This window comes from Manis pentadactyla, chromosome 1, assembly GCF_030020395.1.
Source record: "Manis pentadactyla isolate mManPen7 chromosome 1, mManPen7.hap1, whole genome shotgun sequence".
NCBI lineage: Eukaryota > Metazoa > Chordata > Mammalia > Pholidota > Manidae > Manis > Manis pentadactyla.
The window spans coordinates 165,617,845-165,636,222 of record NC_080019.1 but is presented as its reverse complement, the minus strand read 5'-3'; the positions used below and the strand labels follow the sequence as shown (position 1 = coordinate 165,636,222).

Genomic DNA, 18,378 nt, shown 5'->3' with positions numbered 1-18,378 from the left:
CCGGAAAGAGGGCCCCACCTGGCACGTCTGTGGAAAAGCGGAGAGAGAGATGGAGGATGTGGAGCAAGAACAGCGAGGCCCAGGGAGTCAGCCTGGCTCACATGTGCAGGAACTGCTCTTACTCTCTTACCTGTGTTATTTTTCTTCACAGAACATATGTTATCTTGGATTTTATTACAGATCTATCTTTTTATTTATATCTCTTTCTCTCTCACCAGAAAATAAGCTCCTTAAAGGCAGAACTTTGTATTCTTCACCACAACAGCATCTGACCCATACTGGGAACTCAATTTTATTGACTAAATTAATGGATGAAAGGGATGAGCCTAGAGCAGAATGCTAACTATGGAATAGTGACAACAGAAAGGGCCCTTCAGTTTGGCAGGAAATTATTCACTGGTCTGGTAGCCTTTACGGGCCCTTGATAATAATAAATGCTTGGGGCGCAGGCAGCCAGGCAAACATGTAGAAAGAAAGAAACCAGATAAATTGGCACCAGCAAAGTGCGGCTTCCTTCACAGGTGAATTAGATAAACGTTACACCACTGAGTGCAGTGTATCCTGTTTCCTCTGACGTATACATGATTTATTTATCCTCTTAAATAGATACTTCATGAAACCAAGCATGTGGTGTTATGCTGATCCATAGCTTTCCTTGGAGAACTGACAAATTCCACTCTGCTAATTGTTAACGTAATTTTCACTAAAGTATCTGAAACCCCACGTTAAGACTTAACTGTGATCTCCTTTACTGTGTGGGAGGTGTTACCTGTTTCATACTGAGGTAAAATCTTAGGAAAGAGATATCCCCACATTGCAGAGTATGAAATACAGTTAGGACTAAGTGACTGGAGGACATTTCTATAATGAAATGAAGTAATGTACGTGAAAGAGGTTTGTAAGTAGTATCAAAATATACACATGTCACTGAAAATACATCTTTGCATCCTCATGTCTCAGCTTGAAAAAAATTGAGAGCTTTAAAGCTACAAGTGCATTGTAAGAGAAGGGAGCATCCTATGAACTCAGATGTTTACACAGTGTTATTTAAAAGGAAACACTGTAGGCTGTGAATTTTTCCAAAATCTTTTAGATACTACTATGCCAAAGAATAAAGAAAATGCAATATAGAAAAAGAAAAGAAGAAAATATCTTCTCCGGTAGAGATGTCCAAGCTTAGTATAAGCAACATTTGTGGTGTGAGGGGACATACCTGATCCTCATGGATGCAGCCCCTACAAAGCAGAGTTCAAAGCAGACAACTAAACAACAAAATGCAAAAATAATTTCATGATGCTGTGTTAATAATAACACCAACAGAAGTTCCCTGCTGGGACTTTGGTCATTTGTGTTACTCTCAGATTCTTCCATCTTGTCTGATTTTCATTCTGAAGAGGAGCTACCCAAGAAAATAAACACATCCTGAGTAGGATCATCATGGATTACAACAAAGTGGTTATAACTAAAAGTGTTAAATAGTTTATCTTGGATGCTTATCTTGTGGTTGCTGTTAACTATTGTGGGGAATAGTCTATGCTTCCCTAAACTGGTCAAAAAAAATGTAGTTCAAAGTTAGAGGCACTTAAAGTATGTAGATTTTCCTTAATATCAGCATATCAGAAGAAAACTTTACATTTTATAACACATCAAATAAATAAGACATTTCAAGGTCATTTTCTTTACTTCCTGGAGCATAGATTTATAGTATAAGTATAGAAATATTTTGACATTGATGAAAGTATCTTAGAATCAGTTTTATTTATTTTCCATTACTTACTGGCTTTTCTGTCTCTTGATTTGGGTAAAATAGAAAATGGCAATGATGGATAGATGCACAGTTTTTTTGTTGCTAGGCTACACGTGTGCCCATTTAACCTGCATCCTGACAGCAGTTTCCAGAATGCCATGTAAAATATACAGCTGTGTTTCCTGGAGAGGAGAAAAGGAGGGTTGGTAAAATCTCCCTACCACATTCATTCAGCAGGCTAGAGGGGTGTGACAGGCAAAGGATATATACACAATGGGTTTGTGCCAGAAAACTTCTACCAGGTAACAGAAGTGGGGAACATTGTTGTGTCTCAGTGCATGTTTGGGGGTCTTCAGATCAAGGAACAGACAGGAGCTTTTGCCTTCTCCGTTCTCCTTTTACTGCCTGTTCCCTACCTTCTCACTAATTTACAAAATACACAGAGGAAGCATTCTGGGTCTGTTCTCCTGAAGGGCATGCATTAACACTTCCTGATTGAGAGAAGTGCATTCCCCAAGTGTAAGTTTGTAGTGTGTGAGCCTTGTAAATGGGTCTTAACAGGATTCCCAAGCAATGGTAGACCTGGCCTTTTTTAGAATGGCATACTCCACCTCTCAGCACTCCCAACTCCCCTCACCCCTACCCCTGGCATCACACACACACATGCGCCCCCACTCTCAGGAGCCACCAACTCTCCTGGCTCCCGCATTCAATATATTAAGGCTCTGCAACCCCTTTCAGGCAGTTTTCCTGGGCTTCTGTCAAATGATTAGGTATCCCTTCCCTCACCATTCCAGGTGTGCCCCCCGTTCCCATCCCCATCTTCTTCCCCATCATGCATTGGGGCTCCAGGCCACAACCTCTCCCAGGTTTTCCTTGCACTGATGATGAGCTCATACTCTGTGTCTCCTCTGTAGCGACCAGGGGTGTGGATAAGCCATCTCAACACAGCAGAGGTGTTATGGCTGTTCCTGGTCAACCAAATATTTGGCTCATTTGTTGGAGTCTTTGTTACATCCATGTAAAAATATCTGTGCAAATATTTGTAGAAATGTGAATATTCTTTTAAAGAAATGATAGAAGTACATATGCCAATTATAATGCAGTCATCCTTGAGATGTATGCCAGTATAACCTTCTATAGCATGTGTAGAAGTATGTTTTCTTCATAATGTGTGCATAAATTGTACTTCTGACAACTTTATGGCCACTCTCCTCTGATACAGGCACTGATATTGGAGTCATTTTCATATCATTTAATATGTCCTATTTTTTGTACAGCTTTAAATGAAGGGCTTGTTTTCCAGGTTTTAGATGAAGGTGACACTGATGTTTCATTGAAACAAGAAAAAAATGAAGTTTCTTTTATGAAAAAAGGTAAAAAAAAATATTCAGTTTACATATATTGGCTGTAATGTTTGAGTTGTTTTCAAGATGACTTATGTGACGTATCTTATGTGGGCTATAGGTCAGACGTTTGGCAGCAGTTTGAATCTTTAAAGTTAAAATTTGTTGTTCCAGTAGAAGAGGAAGGGTGGGTAGAGAATGAGCCACCAACCTCATGCGTTTCAAAGGGGCAGAGAGACCCTTCCTTCCTGAGACTAGTGCCCCAATACATCCACACTGCCTGCAATTCCCAGCAGTAGGTCCAAGACGCCCTCTGCATGGAATTCTACTTAGAAATTTGCCAAGGATTGATATGAGGTCTTTAATTTTCAGAATTCGTTTTTACAATTGTAATGACGTTCTCCTGTTTTCAATAATTTAATCTTTTTCTGCATTTATGATTCCCCTAAACATGATTCTGAAACAGTTTCCATCTTTAATATTCAACTCAAAAGACAGTTTACCTACATAGAGAAACTGGAAACCACTGGACTCAGAAAATTCTATTTTCTTAGTGTCCATTGATTATTATTAATTCTTTTATTGTGTATTATATTATTATTATGCCATTCTCTCTTTATAATTATGCCATTGGGCCAAGCACAAGTCCGTTATTATCATTGTCATCTTTGTATTCTGAAATAAGTTTAAAGCTTTTTTTAGACTCCTTAGCAACACTGAGCTAATTTTGGCTTCATTATTTCCAATCCTTTGTGTGTGGATCCATGCCATCATTTTATGCTCACTTTTGGTTGTAAGTGCTCCCTTCCTTCATACTTTGTTGCTTAGGTAACCTAATCAGTCTTTCATTCACATCTTTGTATTTGAACCTATTAGTGAGGTCCCTAAGAAATCACACTTTCTTTTTCATCTTAATTAGGATAATTTGCAAATCCACAATCAAGATTTCTTCTGTAAGGGTCCCTTCATTTTAAAGTCAATCTTTTTAAAGAGTTTCCAACTATTAATATGACTTCAAGTGTCTGTTGGATTTCCAAATTGTAATGCAAAAATTGTTAATACAATTTTGATCCAAAAATTAATATTTAATTTCAAATACTTTTATCCTGGGTTTGGAAGGAACAAATTGTGAAATATTTTTAAATGACTATAATTATGGATTAGTTGGCTGTTGGGTTAAAAAATTTCACTTTGTATGCAAGTCAGTGAATAAAACTAACTGTGCCTGCAGTGCGCTTGGAAAAACTGTCTGTTCCCTTTTATAGTTCCTTAAAGGAGTCAGGCAGATCCTCAGCCATTTACCCACCATCCAAAGCTTTCCTTGTTGCTGTCCTGTTCCATTTGGCCTACAGTGGCCCTAAACTTGTTGGCAAGGGTTTATTTACTTGGTGGAACAATAAATTTGGAGAGTTATCACAAAGAATTATAGAGATAGATGGAAGAAGGACACACTGACTTATTACTTAACTGTCCCTAAGAATCTCTAAAAAATCAGTCCAGGACGATCAAAGCCTTTCTGCATCTCTGTGGACTAAACAAATCATAACCTTTCTGTACCTACGATTCTGAGGTTCTCTGAGAAGACCAACTAGACGTCTCCAGGTCTCTTCCTGCTCTAAGTTTGACTCTCCTGTGGGGACGTATTTCTGCTGGGATCTGTCAGGATGTCTTTGAACCTAAATGCAAAGTGAACAGAGTGTGGCACTACGGGGAAGACAGGTGATTGCCTGGGCAGAGGCTGGTGACAGAAGGAAATCTGAACAGTCCCAATCAGGCACCCCATACATACCAATAGCAGATAATAAACATCATTAAAAATAAATTACAAAAAACAAGTTACAGAGGCCTTTGAATTATTATATATACTATCTACACTTCATTAAAAGATTATTATAAATTGCCTTAAGAACATATTGGTGTAATTTTAACAAAAGAGTGTTTGAATACAAAGCCAAATTATATACGAGTAGTTAATGAAGTACGAACACTCCTTGCAGTTCACTTTATTGTGCGATCATAAAAATGCAATTGTCTTCATTTTGTCTATGTTCTTTGGAAGAAAAACAGGAACTGTGCAGTGATACTCCAGAAATAGAGAGAAACTCTTCATCGCTTAACTGGGAAAGGTGAGTTTACTGCAGTTATACAAATTCCAAGTGACTGAAATTATACTGTTGAAAAGTAATTATCAATGCTTAAATACAAGAAGAAAGAAAATAATAGCAATAAGCAAAGGCAATTAAGAATGGAACCAGATTTTACAAAGGAAGCAAGAAAGATCAGAATGTACTAGATGTCTCACCTTTTCCCCAAACCTTTTCATTTTCTTCTGTGAGGATTTTGGAATAATGAAATGGAACAAACTTAACTTTGTACTCACAGCAAGCAACTAATTCATATTACTGTAATGTAGTCAAAGAACTAAAAATGTCATGCACACATATATACGGCTATGAAATCATGGCCCATTTTTTGTGGTTGGCCCATTATCTCCTTGTCATATATATAGATGTAATTATAATAATCATTGCATGCTCGAATTTTCTTGACTTGAGACTTTTGTCACTTTTAAAATAAAATCAGCTGAATGTTTTGGATGCCCAATAGAACGAAAAGAATATTTTCAAGGAAGCCAGTTCTTATCTCACTCACTACCTACCTGTCTAAGCTGCTTTCCAGGCAATCAGACACACCGTCTCTGAATCTAAATCCTGTGCTGTTTTTTTGTAAAAGCACAGTGAATTAAGTGTAAGACAAAACAGAGGAGAGCTTTTATTTACCTGCACTAGCTGACAGAATAGTCACTCTAACATGAAATCCCATGACTTCACTCTTCTACTCAAAAACCTTTCCTAGCCATGTCACTTTTAAAATAAGTTACAAAGTCCTCTTCACTCCCACCTCTCTCTTTTGCCCCCATGTTTCTGTTCAGAGTTTCTAAATTACTAATAGTTCTCTTTTATCATGTACTGCCACCTCCGCCCACACTAGTTCTTTGCTTGAATGCCCTCTGAAACTTGCATATCAGTCTGTACCCTTTCATTCAAGTTTCAGTTCAAGTATTCTTTCCTTTGGGGTCCCCCAACTCTCCCATGCAAATTCAGGTATTCACAGAGTCTGCAGTGCAGTGATCATATTGCATCATAATTCATTCAGCTTCGGTAATTACTTGTGAAATACCAGCTATGTTCTGACACACAATGGTGAACAATGCTTCACAGTCCAGTGGAACTGTCTGTCTCTCTTCCCATTGCATATAAGCTTCATTAGGAACAGAGGCCATATCTTTCCTTCCTCATAACTCTAAGCCTCTGAGAGGTCTTCCTTGACTACTCCATCTAAAATAGTCCACCCCAATTCTGACAAGGCTCACTATCAAGTTGCATATCCTGTTTTAATTTTTTTCAGAGCGTCTGCTACTATTTTAAAGTATCTCATTCAATCATTTACATCTTTTCAGAGTTTACACTCTGGTTTGCTTATTTTCTGTATTTTTCACTAGATGTTAACCCACTCCATGAGAGCAGGGGCTCTCTTGCTTACTTCTGCATCCTTAGAGTCCAGAAAAGCACCTGACTCAAAGTCAGCATTCTGTAATATTTGTTGATTGAATAAATGATGCTGTTTTTTTCCAGGGCTGTTGCTACTAAGTTTTAGGGATAATACTTTAACCTAGAGTTATTTATTAAAATTTGAGTTAAAATTTAAGATCCATCCCAAAACTAAAACATTGTGTATGTTTTTGTCTATTATTTAATTAATATTACTTAAAATTTAAGATCCATCCAAAAACTAAAACATTGTGTATGTTTTTGTCTATTATTTAATTAATATTACTTCTAGGCTTTTATGAGGTTGTTTTATTTTCATCATTTTTGAATTGTAACTACAATATGAATGTTAGAACTATGGTCCAGTTAGAACAATCTTAATGGAAGAATCTTGTCAAATGATATCACTAGTGATAGTGATAATAAAGATGATCATAACAATAATAATTAAGTACTATTTAATGAGCACCTACCAATAGTAAGCATTGAGCTAAATTCTTTATATTTCTTGTTTAATCCTTAGCATGGCTTTGTGAGGTAGGCACTACTTTTTGGCAGAAGGAGAAACAGGTTCAGCCTGGAATCTCTGTGCTCTGGTGTAGTGCAATTTACCCTCCACCCCCAACACCATTGTGAATTCCCACATCCCCAAAATGCTAAAAAAAAAAAAAAATGTAAAGACATCTTTAATAAAATTTCAGCACAAAGGAGATTATAATTAATGGACTTCAGACATTGTGCAAGTATTCCTTAACAGACAATTAAGCATTAGTTATAATGCTCTTAATCTTAAACAAATATCAGCTGAAGTTAGACAGTATAATTAATGCTAAATAACTGTGAAAGCAGAAGTACATTCTATTTGACATAAACTATTATCCAATTTTTAAAAGGCTCATACAGTGTAAACTTCTAAAACTCACTAGGGCTGCAGTCTTAATTTACAGACATTAGCATAAAAAGACTACAAAAATCTCCTTATTACTTGGCAAACAGAACCCTGGGTGATCTCACCCTACTTCCCACCTGGCTTTGTCTCCTATATTGCATATACTCCAGCCCTCTCAAACTTTTTTGTTCCTACCATACTGAAAGCTTTGGGTCTCATCAATACCATGTCACTTTATGCATCTTCATTGCCAGTTATTCTCTGTGCTATAGCCGGTTTTCCTTTTAAAATACGAATCAGATCCCCTTGTTTCCACATAAGAAACCCTGCAGTGGGGGTGCCTGCTTTGCTCAGTAAATAATAATAAATAGAGAACCAACTCCAGCCCCCATCCCATGGCCCAAGTGCCAGCCTCTGCTCTTCTTTCTCTCTCTCTCTCCTTTGTGCTCAGTCCTCCCCAAGAGCGCTGTCTTCTCTTTCTCTAAACAGCCCTTCCTCATTTTGATCCCATATCATTACACCTCACTTGAACACTCTTCTTCTTCCAGATCTTGGCTAAATAGTTCTTTCAACTGACTTTGACCCTTTTTTGTTTTATTTCTGTATGTACCTTCCCCCAGGCTAATATAGAACTTTAGTTTAAAAGCGTCTTTCAGCAAATAATAAATAGTGTATGACTGCTTTTGTTAAGAATAAATTACTGCCAATTCTTCTTAATTGTGGCTACACAAAACTTTGAAACAAGATTTGTCAGAAATAAATAGTAATTCTTCTAATTGAGAATTGATTTTGTATAACTATGTAACTGGCAATTTCATCATTACATTTTATGGCCTTGCTTCATTTGTTCTTAACTAACATTTCATCTGTCATATGTTAATTTTCTGAATTTATTGGTAGTTAAGAAGATTCCTACTTTGAAATGATAAACCTCAGCTTATTTTTGTGCAGTGTGCCCACGGAAGATTTAAGTCCAAGTTCTGGACACAAAACAGAAGTTTCTGTGAGTGGTGGTTGTGAAGTTGCCTCTTCCCTGGCAAAGTTGTCTCACAGCACATCTGTCAAGGAGACAGTAAGAAAACTGACGTCTAATTTAAGGTAAAGATATATGCTAACATGTGTCCATAGGCTTTGTTGCACTTTCAGGCAGTGACAATGTCTGATGTTTTCCCTTTGAGTGGTAATGTTACTGAGGAATTCAGCAGAATGACTTTATGACTTGTCTCTGTAACTACATGGATTTAGATGTACCACAGGTTAAATGTCCCTTGAAACAGAGTAACAGCCACTAACTGCCCATTGTTACATGGTCTGGCTATATGGTGATATTTGTCTTCTCTTGAATGTTATGAAGAATTCTTACTGAATTTGCCTTACTGAATTCCTTTCTTTCTCTCTTTCTCTTTCTTTTTTTCTTTCTCCCTCCCACTCTCTTTCTTTTTCATTCTCTTCCTTTCTTTCTCTTTCTTATTTTTTGCCTCACAAAGACCCTCATGGCATTTGTATGGCCTTCTAGAAAGTCACTTTTGCAACTTGAGATACTAAACCAACTGGGGGAAACTGAGTTTTACTCTTTGGTTCGATGGAGAATGGTAACATTAGTTAATAAGGAGTGTAGACGTTTGGATCTCAGGCCTCAAAGGATGGAGACAAGAGAGGGTAAATTCCGGGATTCAGAGTTTTTCCAAATAGGACCCATGATAGAAGGGGCTTTATGGTGAAGCCAAAGAAGTTAGTATACAGCAGAGTGCTCTGAAACAGGTGTCCCATGTGTGGGTGAGAGGCAGAAACAGTAATACCACCAAATCAGCACAGCCAATTGGTTTATTTGGGGTTCACAGACTGTAAGGGGCCTGTGTAAAGTAAAAGACTTTCAGACAAGAATACACAACATACCCTGGCTGGAATAGTACTTCTCCTTAGGAAAATCTGGCTTTCTGATCAGTGACCAACAAAATCGTCCTGAAGAAGACAGTTGGCAAAGAATAGAAGCAGGTAAGAAGAAAGAGAAAGGTAGAGGTGGGGCATGTATCTAGGGGATGATAGCTTCTATTCAGGCCCAGGGTATGGTCCTGTGTGTGAAAGTAGGTTCAAACCACTGTAAGGAACTAGTTCTGCAGTTGTCTTGGGCTCTCTAGGTGTGTGGCAGAATCCAGGGCCGTGGGGCTGTGCTTACATGGGGATGAAGGACGCACCTGCTCACCTTGAGGAGCACAATCCTAACACCATCCTGCCCAGGAGAAAGGAGGAAGCATTCCCCATTATGTGAAGGTGGCTCTGTCTTGAACTTTGCATGAAGACCCACTTTCACTAATTATAATAGGAAACCAGAGACATTGTTGACCAATTGCTACATTCCTGATCACTAAGCTCTGACCACCACATCTGCCATAGTGTCTGGGTTGGCAAGCCCACACACAGCCAGGGAACAGGACAGAAGCAGGCCAGACCTCGGTCTTGTAAAGATATTATGAGGTTGAAAAAGGCTACTTGTTCTGGATGGATGTCAGTCTCATACTGCCATGGCCTCCAGTGTAATCCCAAAAGAATGGGATTCTCCAACCAGTTTCTTACCTTTTGTCAGTATCTGTCCAGAAGTAACATGTAATAAGATCCCCAGCTTTGAAGTAGGGTAGCCATAAATTTTAGTCTTGGTTTGTTATTTACAAGTTCCAAGATTCAGGCATATCAGTTGGTTACTAAGCCATGGTAATATGCAATCAATTATATGTGTATGTGCCTGTGTATATCTGAATAAATATGTGCATATTATTAAAAATGTATGGTAGGACCACATGCCAATGATCACGATATTGTTTCAAATAAACCAGGCCTTCCTGATAATAGTATCAATCATTTTTGAGTCAGTATTATAGTTTAGGCATTCACCCTGTTTCTTTGTGTACATTAGCTCCTTATTCCCACGAATTAACAAGGTTGGTGTTATTTAAAAAAATACCAAAGCTCAGAGAAGCAAAGTACCACACTCAAAGTCACAAGTACAGTCACACAGCTACAAAGGACAGGGCTGGGTTTAAGGCCAGGCTCTCTGATTTGGAATCTATCCATTTTTCCCTAGTTTTCACTTAGGTAATTTTTGTTCTGCACCTAAGTGTATCATTACTTCTAATTTTAATGTTACTTGTGATCAAAAAGGAGATGATCTGATTGATTGTACTAAGACTTTAAAGTACATCGACTTCTTTAATTGTCAATAGAAAATTAAAATTTCCCAGAAACTGTCTCCCTAATGAGTAGGTAGACTCTTTAGTGCTTGAATCATCATACTATTATCAGTTGAACACTCTGAAAGCCAAATGAATCAGCTCTTTTCTGTAGCAGCTTGAATTTTTTGTGGTGATTGTTTTATAAAGATATTCAGTGGAAAAAGAACTGTACAGTACACAAAACTCTAACTGGAATGAGCTCCTCATTTACCAGTTTTCTCTTCTGCCTTTAGCAGCATGTGGTATGTTTTCTCACATTTCACCAGTGAAAACAGATTTCTTGTCTTCTTTGTTGTTTTCTTTTCTATACCACACTATCCTATATCTGGTGCACGTTATTCCTTGTGTTAACAAGACTTTAAATCCCTCAAGGCATAAAGATTGTGTCTGGCTGTGTACACTGTGGAGGGCACCAGGGTCTTCACATTCACAGTTATTCACCAGATATGACTTGCTTGTCACATGATAAACGGAAGGGTCAGCACCCTTTTAAGTGTATGGAGTGTTCCCTCCACTTGGTTCCCTTTGGATGTGACATTGTCCTTATTCCTTTCCACACTACCATTCAGGCCATCTCTGTTTAGTTCATACTAATGGAATAAACTAATAAAACATAGTAGTTTTCACTGCCCATTTTCATCACCTGATTTTGCTCAGCTTAGCATTTTCCTGTCTTTTATTATTTTTTGTTTTATATATATTAGTTTATTTAATCTCCAAATACAGTAACTTCTTTGAAAGAACAGATTGGATTTTTCACACTGTGTCTCACATAATAGAGATATTCAAAGAATGCTTTTAATTAAATTGAAAGAGACTAATGTAAAAAGTAGTGAATAATATTGCTAGATAAGAAAATATTCAATAATGGGGTATAACTGAGTATGTTAAGTTTGAAATAAATAAGCTAAACTGAGATCTAGACTGTTAAATTTTATCAGATACTCCTAAATATTGGAGCAGTATAACCTCTCAAGTCACTTCCAATAATAATAATAAAAATATATTGTTATGTACTTACCATGTGCCAGGCACTGTCCTAAAGGCTTTGCATATGTAAACTCACTTAAACCTTACAGCTTCCCTATGAAGAGATAGTTTTATTATCCTCATGTAACCGATGAGAAAATTGAGGTATGTAGATGTTAAGTAATTTGCCCATACAAATTACTTGGGTGGCAGAACTGGAATATAAATCCTGGCAGTTTGGTCTCATAGTCCTTGCTTTTAACTGCTAACCCTATAAACCTTGTTTCAGTTTATTGTTTCTATGGTCACTTGGTAATTAGGCAGACTTCATTTATTTAAACTCTACAGAAGCTCAGACATTCTTTAGGTTGTCTTAAATTTTAAAAATACTAAAAATAAGTTTTAAAAAGAAAGTCACATTTTACAGGTTGCTGTCAGTTACTGAAGCAAAAGGTCACAAAAATAAATATACTAGCAACTGAGGTCTGTTAAAAACCATAACCTGATTCCAGTATTAGAAAGTGGAACCCTGCCATTTCCATTTTGCCCTTGTCTTTCTCTCTGACCGGGTTGAAGAAGAGAGTTTTGGTCTGCCTAAAGGAGGGGGCTTGCTCTTCTCTGCAGCCAAGACCAGGCTTGTTAGCTAGGTTGCTGTTTAAAAGAACAGCTGGAAGGCCAGGGGCCTCTGTGTTTTCCTGCTAATGTCTAGAAAGAGTGGAACTGCATTAGTGCAAGATATTTTTCTTAAGGAAGAATTACTGTTGAGGAAGGAATGCAGCTGTGGAGTGAAAAGGAAATGACCCTTAGCTGAACGTTTTCAGAGTCTGGCCATGATGTAGAAGAACCAGTATTGAGTTAGTACATCAATTTTATAGTTGAACTCTATAAAAATTTCCAGTTCGAAGTTGCAAAGAGGGATATGAGTTCTGTAGGAATTCAACTGAGATGGGACCATAGCCAAGGACCTGCTCTGGTCCTGGATGCAAGTCATAGCTCTGGAGTATCTTTAGGATATTTATTTCTTAAATTCTTGAGAAGACAGACAGTGTCAAAGACAAATTCCTGATTTTATTATCAAGTCTCGGGGTAGAATTCTGAGTAAATGCTCCAAAAGAAAAAGGGTTGTTCCTGGTGGGACAAAAGTCCCATAGAAATGGCAGCACTTAGTTCATGAATCCCACAGTATGCATAGCATCCACTTGATTGAGTGGACACTCATTTATTCCTATAGGTTTGCACTGAGCACCTCCTGACACACCTCCTTGAAGGACCTTTCAAGAATTATAGAATCACCAAGTCTGCCCTAAAGGAAACCTGAAGTTTGAGGGTGGAGAAAGGTTTGATTAAAATATGCTGTCAGGAACAGAAGAAAGTATCATTGAAGAATATTATTAAAGAAAGGGACTTGAGGCAGTAAATGGATGAATTTTCTAAAGCACTCTTAAACATTTTCATTCAGCCCCTGCATTTGTGGTTTTTGATATCTTACAGTTTTTTAAATGGTATCTAGTAGTTTTCCTGAATTAATGTTTCAGGAAAAAGAAAAAGAAAATTTCTGTGTATTTGTGCTTGGAAACTGCAGGAGCTGGATAATTTGTCTTCTTCTCCAGTCAGTCTTGCAGGACAGAATTTCCAAGGGAAAAGCTATCTAACAGCAGCTCTATGGAGGCTAGAGTAAAAGGCTGAATACCAGGGATCCTGGAGGGAGAGAGACAAAGAAGGAAAGTAGGGAACCTGCTTGGGTCTGATGGTGGGAGTGGGTGGGGGTCTTTAATAACCAGGAAACCAGAGAGCTCCAAAATAAGAATAACACCTGAATCAAGAGCTTCCATAAAGATCACATCAAGTTGCTTATATAAAGCATAGAGCAACACTTGGCACATTTCTAGCACTTTATAAGAGTGACTAAATCTGACCAGGGAGCTCGATACCATCGGGAAATAGTTCTCCAACATGTAGTGCAGTTGGCTTGGAATGCTTCCTTCATGTGCTCTCCCCATCCCAGGACCCCCTCCTCCCCAGCTAGGTAAGTCCTACCTTTCTTTGGGGCTCCCGTACTATGGCTTAGGGCCTCTCCTCTCTGTATGCACGGTACTGCACTCCCATTCTCACCCCAGCACTCCTCACACTGTCAGAATGGCTTGCTTCCTTGTCTGTATGCTCCACCACCCTGAATTCAGTGTAATAACAATGTGTTGAGTTCCTAGCATAAGGCACAATGCCAGGCTCTGAAGGTGCCCCTGGGTAAAGGCTGTGTTTTGGTAAGGGTTCAGGGAATATTAGTGAAATTAATGATCTTGAGTATATTGAAAAAATATGACATGGCAAAAGCTATTGTGATTCCAGTAAAACCTTTATGTAAAGTTGTGTTTCATTTTAAAATAGTTAAATTTCTATCTATCTATAGAAATTATGGTACATATGGGTGGGGCAGTATTCTGACTATAGATGGTGTTTGGTGTAAATTTTGATGTAGAGATTCCACAAATTAAGAACTAATCCAGAATTTTTTCTCTTCCTGACCTTTTACTTCACCCTGTCCCACTTTTCACCAATGCCATCACCACCTGACACTTGTTTTTCTAGAAGTACCTCCTTAGAAGATTGCTGATTTGCTCTACATCTAATTTATGCGCACCATGAAAAGCACCAATGCTCAGAAAGATTTTCAACCCTGTGTTGGAGAAAAAGTATCTAGATTTAGGGAGACAGTGGGCTGGTTTGTATAAAAGGCCTCTCACCCCATCCACGCCACCAAACCAGCCACATCGCAGGTCCCCTTCCCCAGAGACTCTGGTTGCAGCTTTGTTTTCTATACCATCTGATTTCTGCTCATCTCAAATACCTGGAAGTCCCTTTTCATCCTTTACTCACCCTACTCATCTTCCTATTAGCCAGGAAAATAATTTGGAGGAGTGTGTGTATATGGGCGATATTTAATGTTGTGCAGTGCTGAGGACTTTTTGCTCTTTGGATTGAGTCTCCTGAAAACTATAAATGAATATTAACACAAGTTATATATGCTTAAAATACTGGTAATGTAAATTATATAAGAAACAGCTGTTTTATCTTTTACGTACCATATTATTTTACAATCGAAAAGTTTTGTGAATCCCTTGGATAATATACATGAAGTTCTTAGAACATGTCAACATAAAAGCACTCTAACCATACACTTTTAAGATGTAGTAGCTGTAAATTTCTAGATTTCATATTCTTCCAGGAATGAAATATGTGTTATGTAGGTGATTAATCCTAGAAAAGCCATCACACTAGAAGGATGGGGTCCTACTGCCTTTTGGCAAAATGAAGCACCAGTCAGAACAATGGCCATCACTTCTTAGGAAGATTAGGGTCCACATGTAATTTCTAAGTGTAGTCCTGGAGGCCCGGATGAAAGGAATCACTATGTAGAGTTCAATTCTTTGATTTTCTTAAGGAAAAAGTATGTAAGCCTGTAGTTAGCCTCTTTCCTCCAGGATTTTACATGCTGAGTTCTCTGCTGAGAATGCTCAAGTAGGTACAAGGTTTTCCTGGGCTACTTGGTTATAAACAGGCACTGTGAGCCCGTACTTGTTTCTTCCCTCCCTACCTCCCAAAAGTTTTTATTTTAAGATAATTAAAGATTCACATGCAGTTGTAAGAAATAATACTGAGAGATACTTTGTAGCCTTTCCAGTTTCTCCCAACGACAACATCTCGCAAAACTGTAGAACATCATCACAATTAGGATATTGGCCTTGACACACTCGAGATACAGAATCATTCCATCTTCCTGTTGCCGTTTTATAGCCATACCCACCTCCCTCTCCCAGGCCTATGGTTTTTGAAGAACACTTTGATGCCAGAGGTGTAAACAGGCTGTTTGGTGGGTATGTATGTTCACCTTTGCCAGGATGTTTAACACACGGGAAACAGAGCCGTTTCTGACAGGTGAGGGCTGTGTTTCTTGTCCTGGTGTACTGCCATCTCTGCTGTGTTTATATTGTAGGGAGATTCTTCTGCATTTTTTTCCTGAGTATCAGCTACCACCAGACTTTGGCTATACATCTTTGGAGGAACTCATAGCAAGTTCTGAGGTAAGCCGGCTCTTTGGAATTTTGAGGGAATATCCTGCATTTAATCCTTAGAGGAGAAAAAATGTAAAGCATTATAAGTAAAAGGACCTAGAATGGCTTAAGTGAACAAAAGTGGGCATCTTTATACCAAATGGATGACTCCAAATTAAAGCTGCATTTAAAGCCCGTAAGGCTAAGGTTTAAATAAACCTTGGGAAGATCTTACAGACTTAGAGCCTGGCTGGTTAGAGGTTGTAGAAATGAAAAGAAGTAGGACGTAGTCCTTGACTTCTCGCCTGCACACCAAAAATATCTTCTATCCCTTAGATACACTTCCTGGGCTACCTTCATGAGGAGCTGAGGTGAGGATTCAGTGGGTTAGCCATATTAGGTGCCCAGAGCACCAATCTTACTGGAATCACTGAGACAAAGCAGGGAAAGATGAAGTATATTCACCAAATGTCCTCTCAGGGACAATACCATATACATTCCATGGAAAACTTTGATCAGCTCCCTGGGGTGCATGAGGTGAGCCTCATACTGGCTCGCAAGGGGTAGTTCCCCAGCAGCTAGGTCCCCTCGGGCTGTGGTGAAGCTGAGTCAGGTGCTAGCCTGAGGCTGCCACAGCTGCTTGCAGGAGTGGAGAAGAGCCTGCAGGGTGCAGGAGGGTGGTAGGGCTCCTCCTCAGCCCCCATACTCAGCATTGCTACTGGAAAGTGTGGCTACCCATGGAAAGGCTGCCAGTGAAAAGAGCACCAAATGATTAGTTAGTTCAACAGCGGTGCCACTGTGTTAATCTGATCCTGGATGAAAACTTTAATTTTCTAGTCTATAATCATTGTTTCTGATTCTACTCTTGCCTTCTCCTCTCCCTTTGGGCTTCTTACTTCACTGGGACTCTCTTGTGAAGCCACCAGTGACCACTGTGCTCACAAAGGCAGGAGTCACTTCTTATCTTACCTGACCACTCAGGAGGCCTCCCACCCAGCTGACTGCTTCTAGCTTTATGTAACCTCCATAACACACTTCTATTTTCTTTCTTCCCTCTGTTCTTGCCTTCTTTGCTGGCAACTCCTTCTATTCAGTTTTTAAATGTCGTCATGTCGGAGGGCTCATTCCAGGACACTTCCTTCACTCTGTTAGATGATGTTGCTAGACGACCTCAGCTAGTCTCTGACTTTAAATACCATTTCTTATGCCAGGGACTCCTACTCTATTACTGTGGCATTCCCATCCAAGACACTGAGATTCCCAACTACCTTCCTGATAGCTTTTTGAATATTTATTAACATTTGCTTTCCCTTCACTTTGATTTTTTATCTGCAAATTTTGTTAATGATATTATGTTAATTATATAAGCTTTTGTAATCTTTTTTTGGAATGAAATGAGGTATGCTTTAGTTTATTAATTTAACTAGACCCCAGCCTAAAAGGCCCACAGTACCAATGTCGGCCAATTCTAGGCTTTGATGCTTTTTATACTAGACACTTGCATGTTTTAACTGTGTTACAGACAGCTCATTCTCTAAAAGTTAATTTCGTGTTCTACTATCATTTACAAAAACAGCTGGAGCAATGCCCAGAGCAGACAAACAAAAAGCTGAAAATGGTTTTCAATCAGGTAAGCTTCCTTTCAGTGTAGTCATTTATATTCTAAATGATCCCGTATTCCAAAGGAGAAATAATATACATTTTCAAATGTTAGGTTTGGAAGGAAATCAAATTTGCATTCACTTATCAAAACTAAGATTAATGTGTATGATATCAGATGTCACAAAGCAACATCTTTTTGAATTTTAAAATGCAAATGTTTCCACAGCAGAAAGCTTATGAAGCACTTGGAGTAGGACTATATTTTGAACAGGAAACATGACATTCTCAGTCTTTGAGAAAGAGATTCACTGAATTATGGAGACATCAGACTAAATGAGAAATTATTTGGGGATTAAAGTTTTTAATTATTTAGGATAATTTGATATCTCTCTGTTTTATTTTTTTTTTAGTATCCTATCAACAGTTATTTAAATTTTTTTTCATTATAAAAGTAGTTATAAAAATAATTAATGCTAATAAAAGAAAGTTAAGAATTCATCCAAAGTCCCAAACTGCCCCAAAATCACTGCCATTAATATTGTGATATATTTCATTACAGCCTTTCTCTCTCTCTAGGTAGATTGTTTTACTTTTGTTTTACAGTTTTCAAATAATACGGTATATCTAGTTCTTAAATATTTCCTGGTGGGGAAAAGAGTCCAAAGAGTCTTCACTTCTATTAGAGAAATATCTCATAAATCATATGCCCTCAACTCCATTAATTTACACTTAAAGGAACTGAGATTCCAAGAACTTGGGGAGTTGGTGAACTTGGCCAAGCTAATAGAGGAGTCAGGACAACCACTGAGCTTCCCATATTCATCATAGAGGCCACAACTGTCTAGAACTTTTCATGACACCAAGGTCAACACTGAGATGTTAGGTCTTCACTGCCACTTTACCTGTGTTTGCTCAAACTGCTACATCAACTCTATCACTAGCACATATTCTAGCATCTTCTTCCAAGTGTTTATGCTTACAGCCATCTTTTGGAAAAC

General features: G+C 38.3%; 1 protein-coding gene across 1 annotated transcript in view; it reads left to right on the top strand.

Moving 5' to 3' along the window:
- MORC1 (MORC family CW-type zinc finger 1) overlaps positions 1–18,378 on the top strand; it is a 155,260-nt gene that overhangs the window by 128,106 nt on the left and 8,776 nt on the right. Inside the window, exons 22-26 of the mRNA XM_057488608.1 lie at positions 3,054–3,123; positions 5,153–5,219; positions 8,485–8,631; positions 15,721–15,808; positions 17,355–17,408. Coding sequence (XP_057344591.1) covers positions 3,054–3,123; positions 5,153–5,219; positions 8,485–8,631; positions 15,721–15,808; positions 17,355–17,408 — 426 coding nt within the window. The remainder of the gene's footprint in view (positions 1–3,053; positions 3,124–5,152; positions 5,220–8,484; positions 8,632–15,720; positions 15,809–17,354; positions 17,409–18,378) is intronic.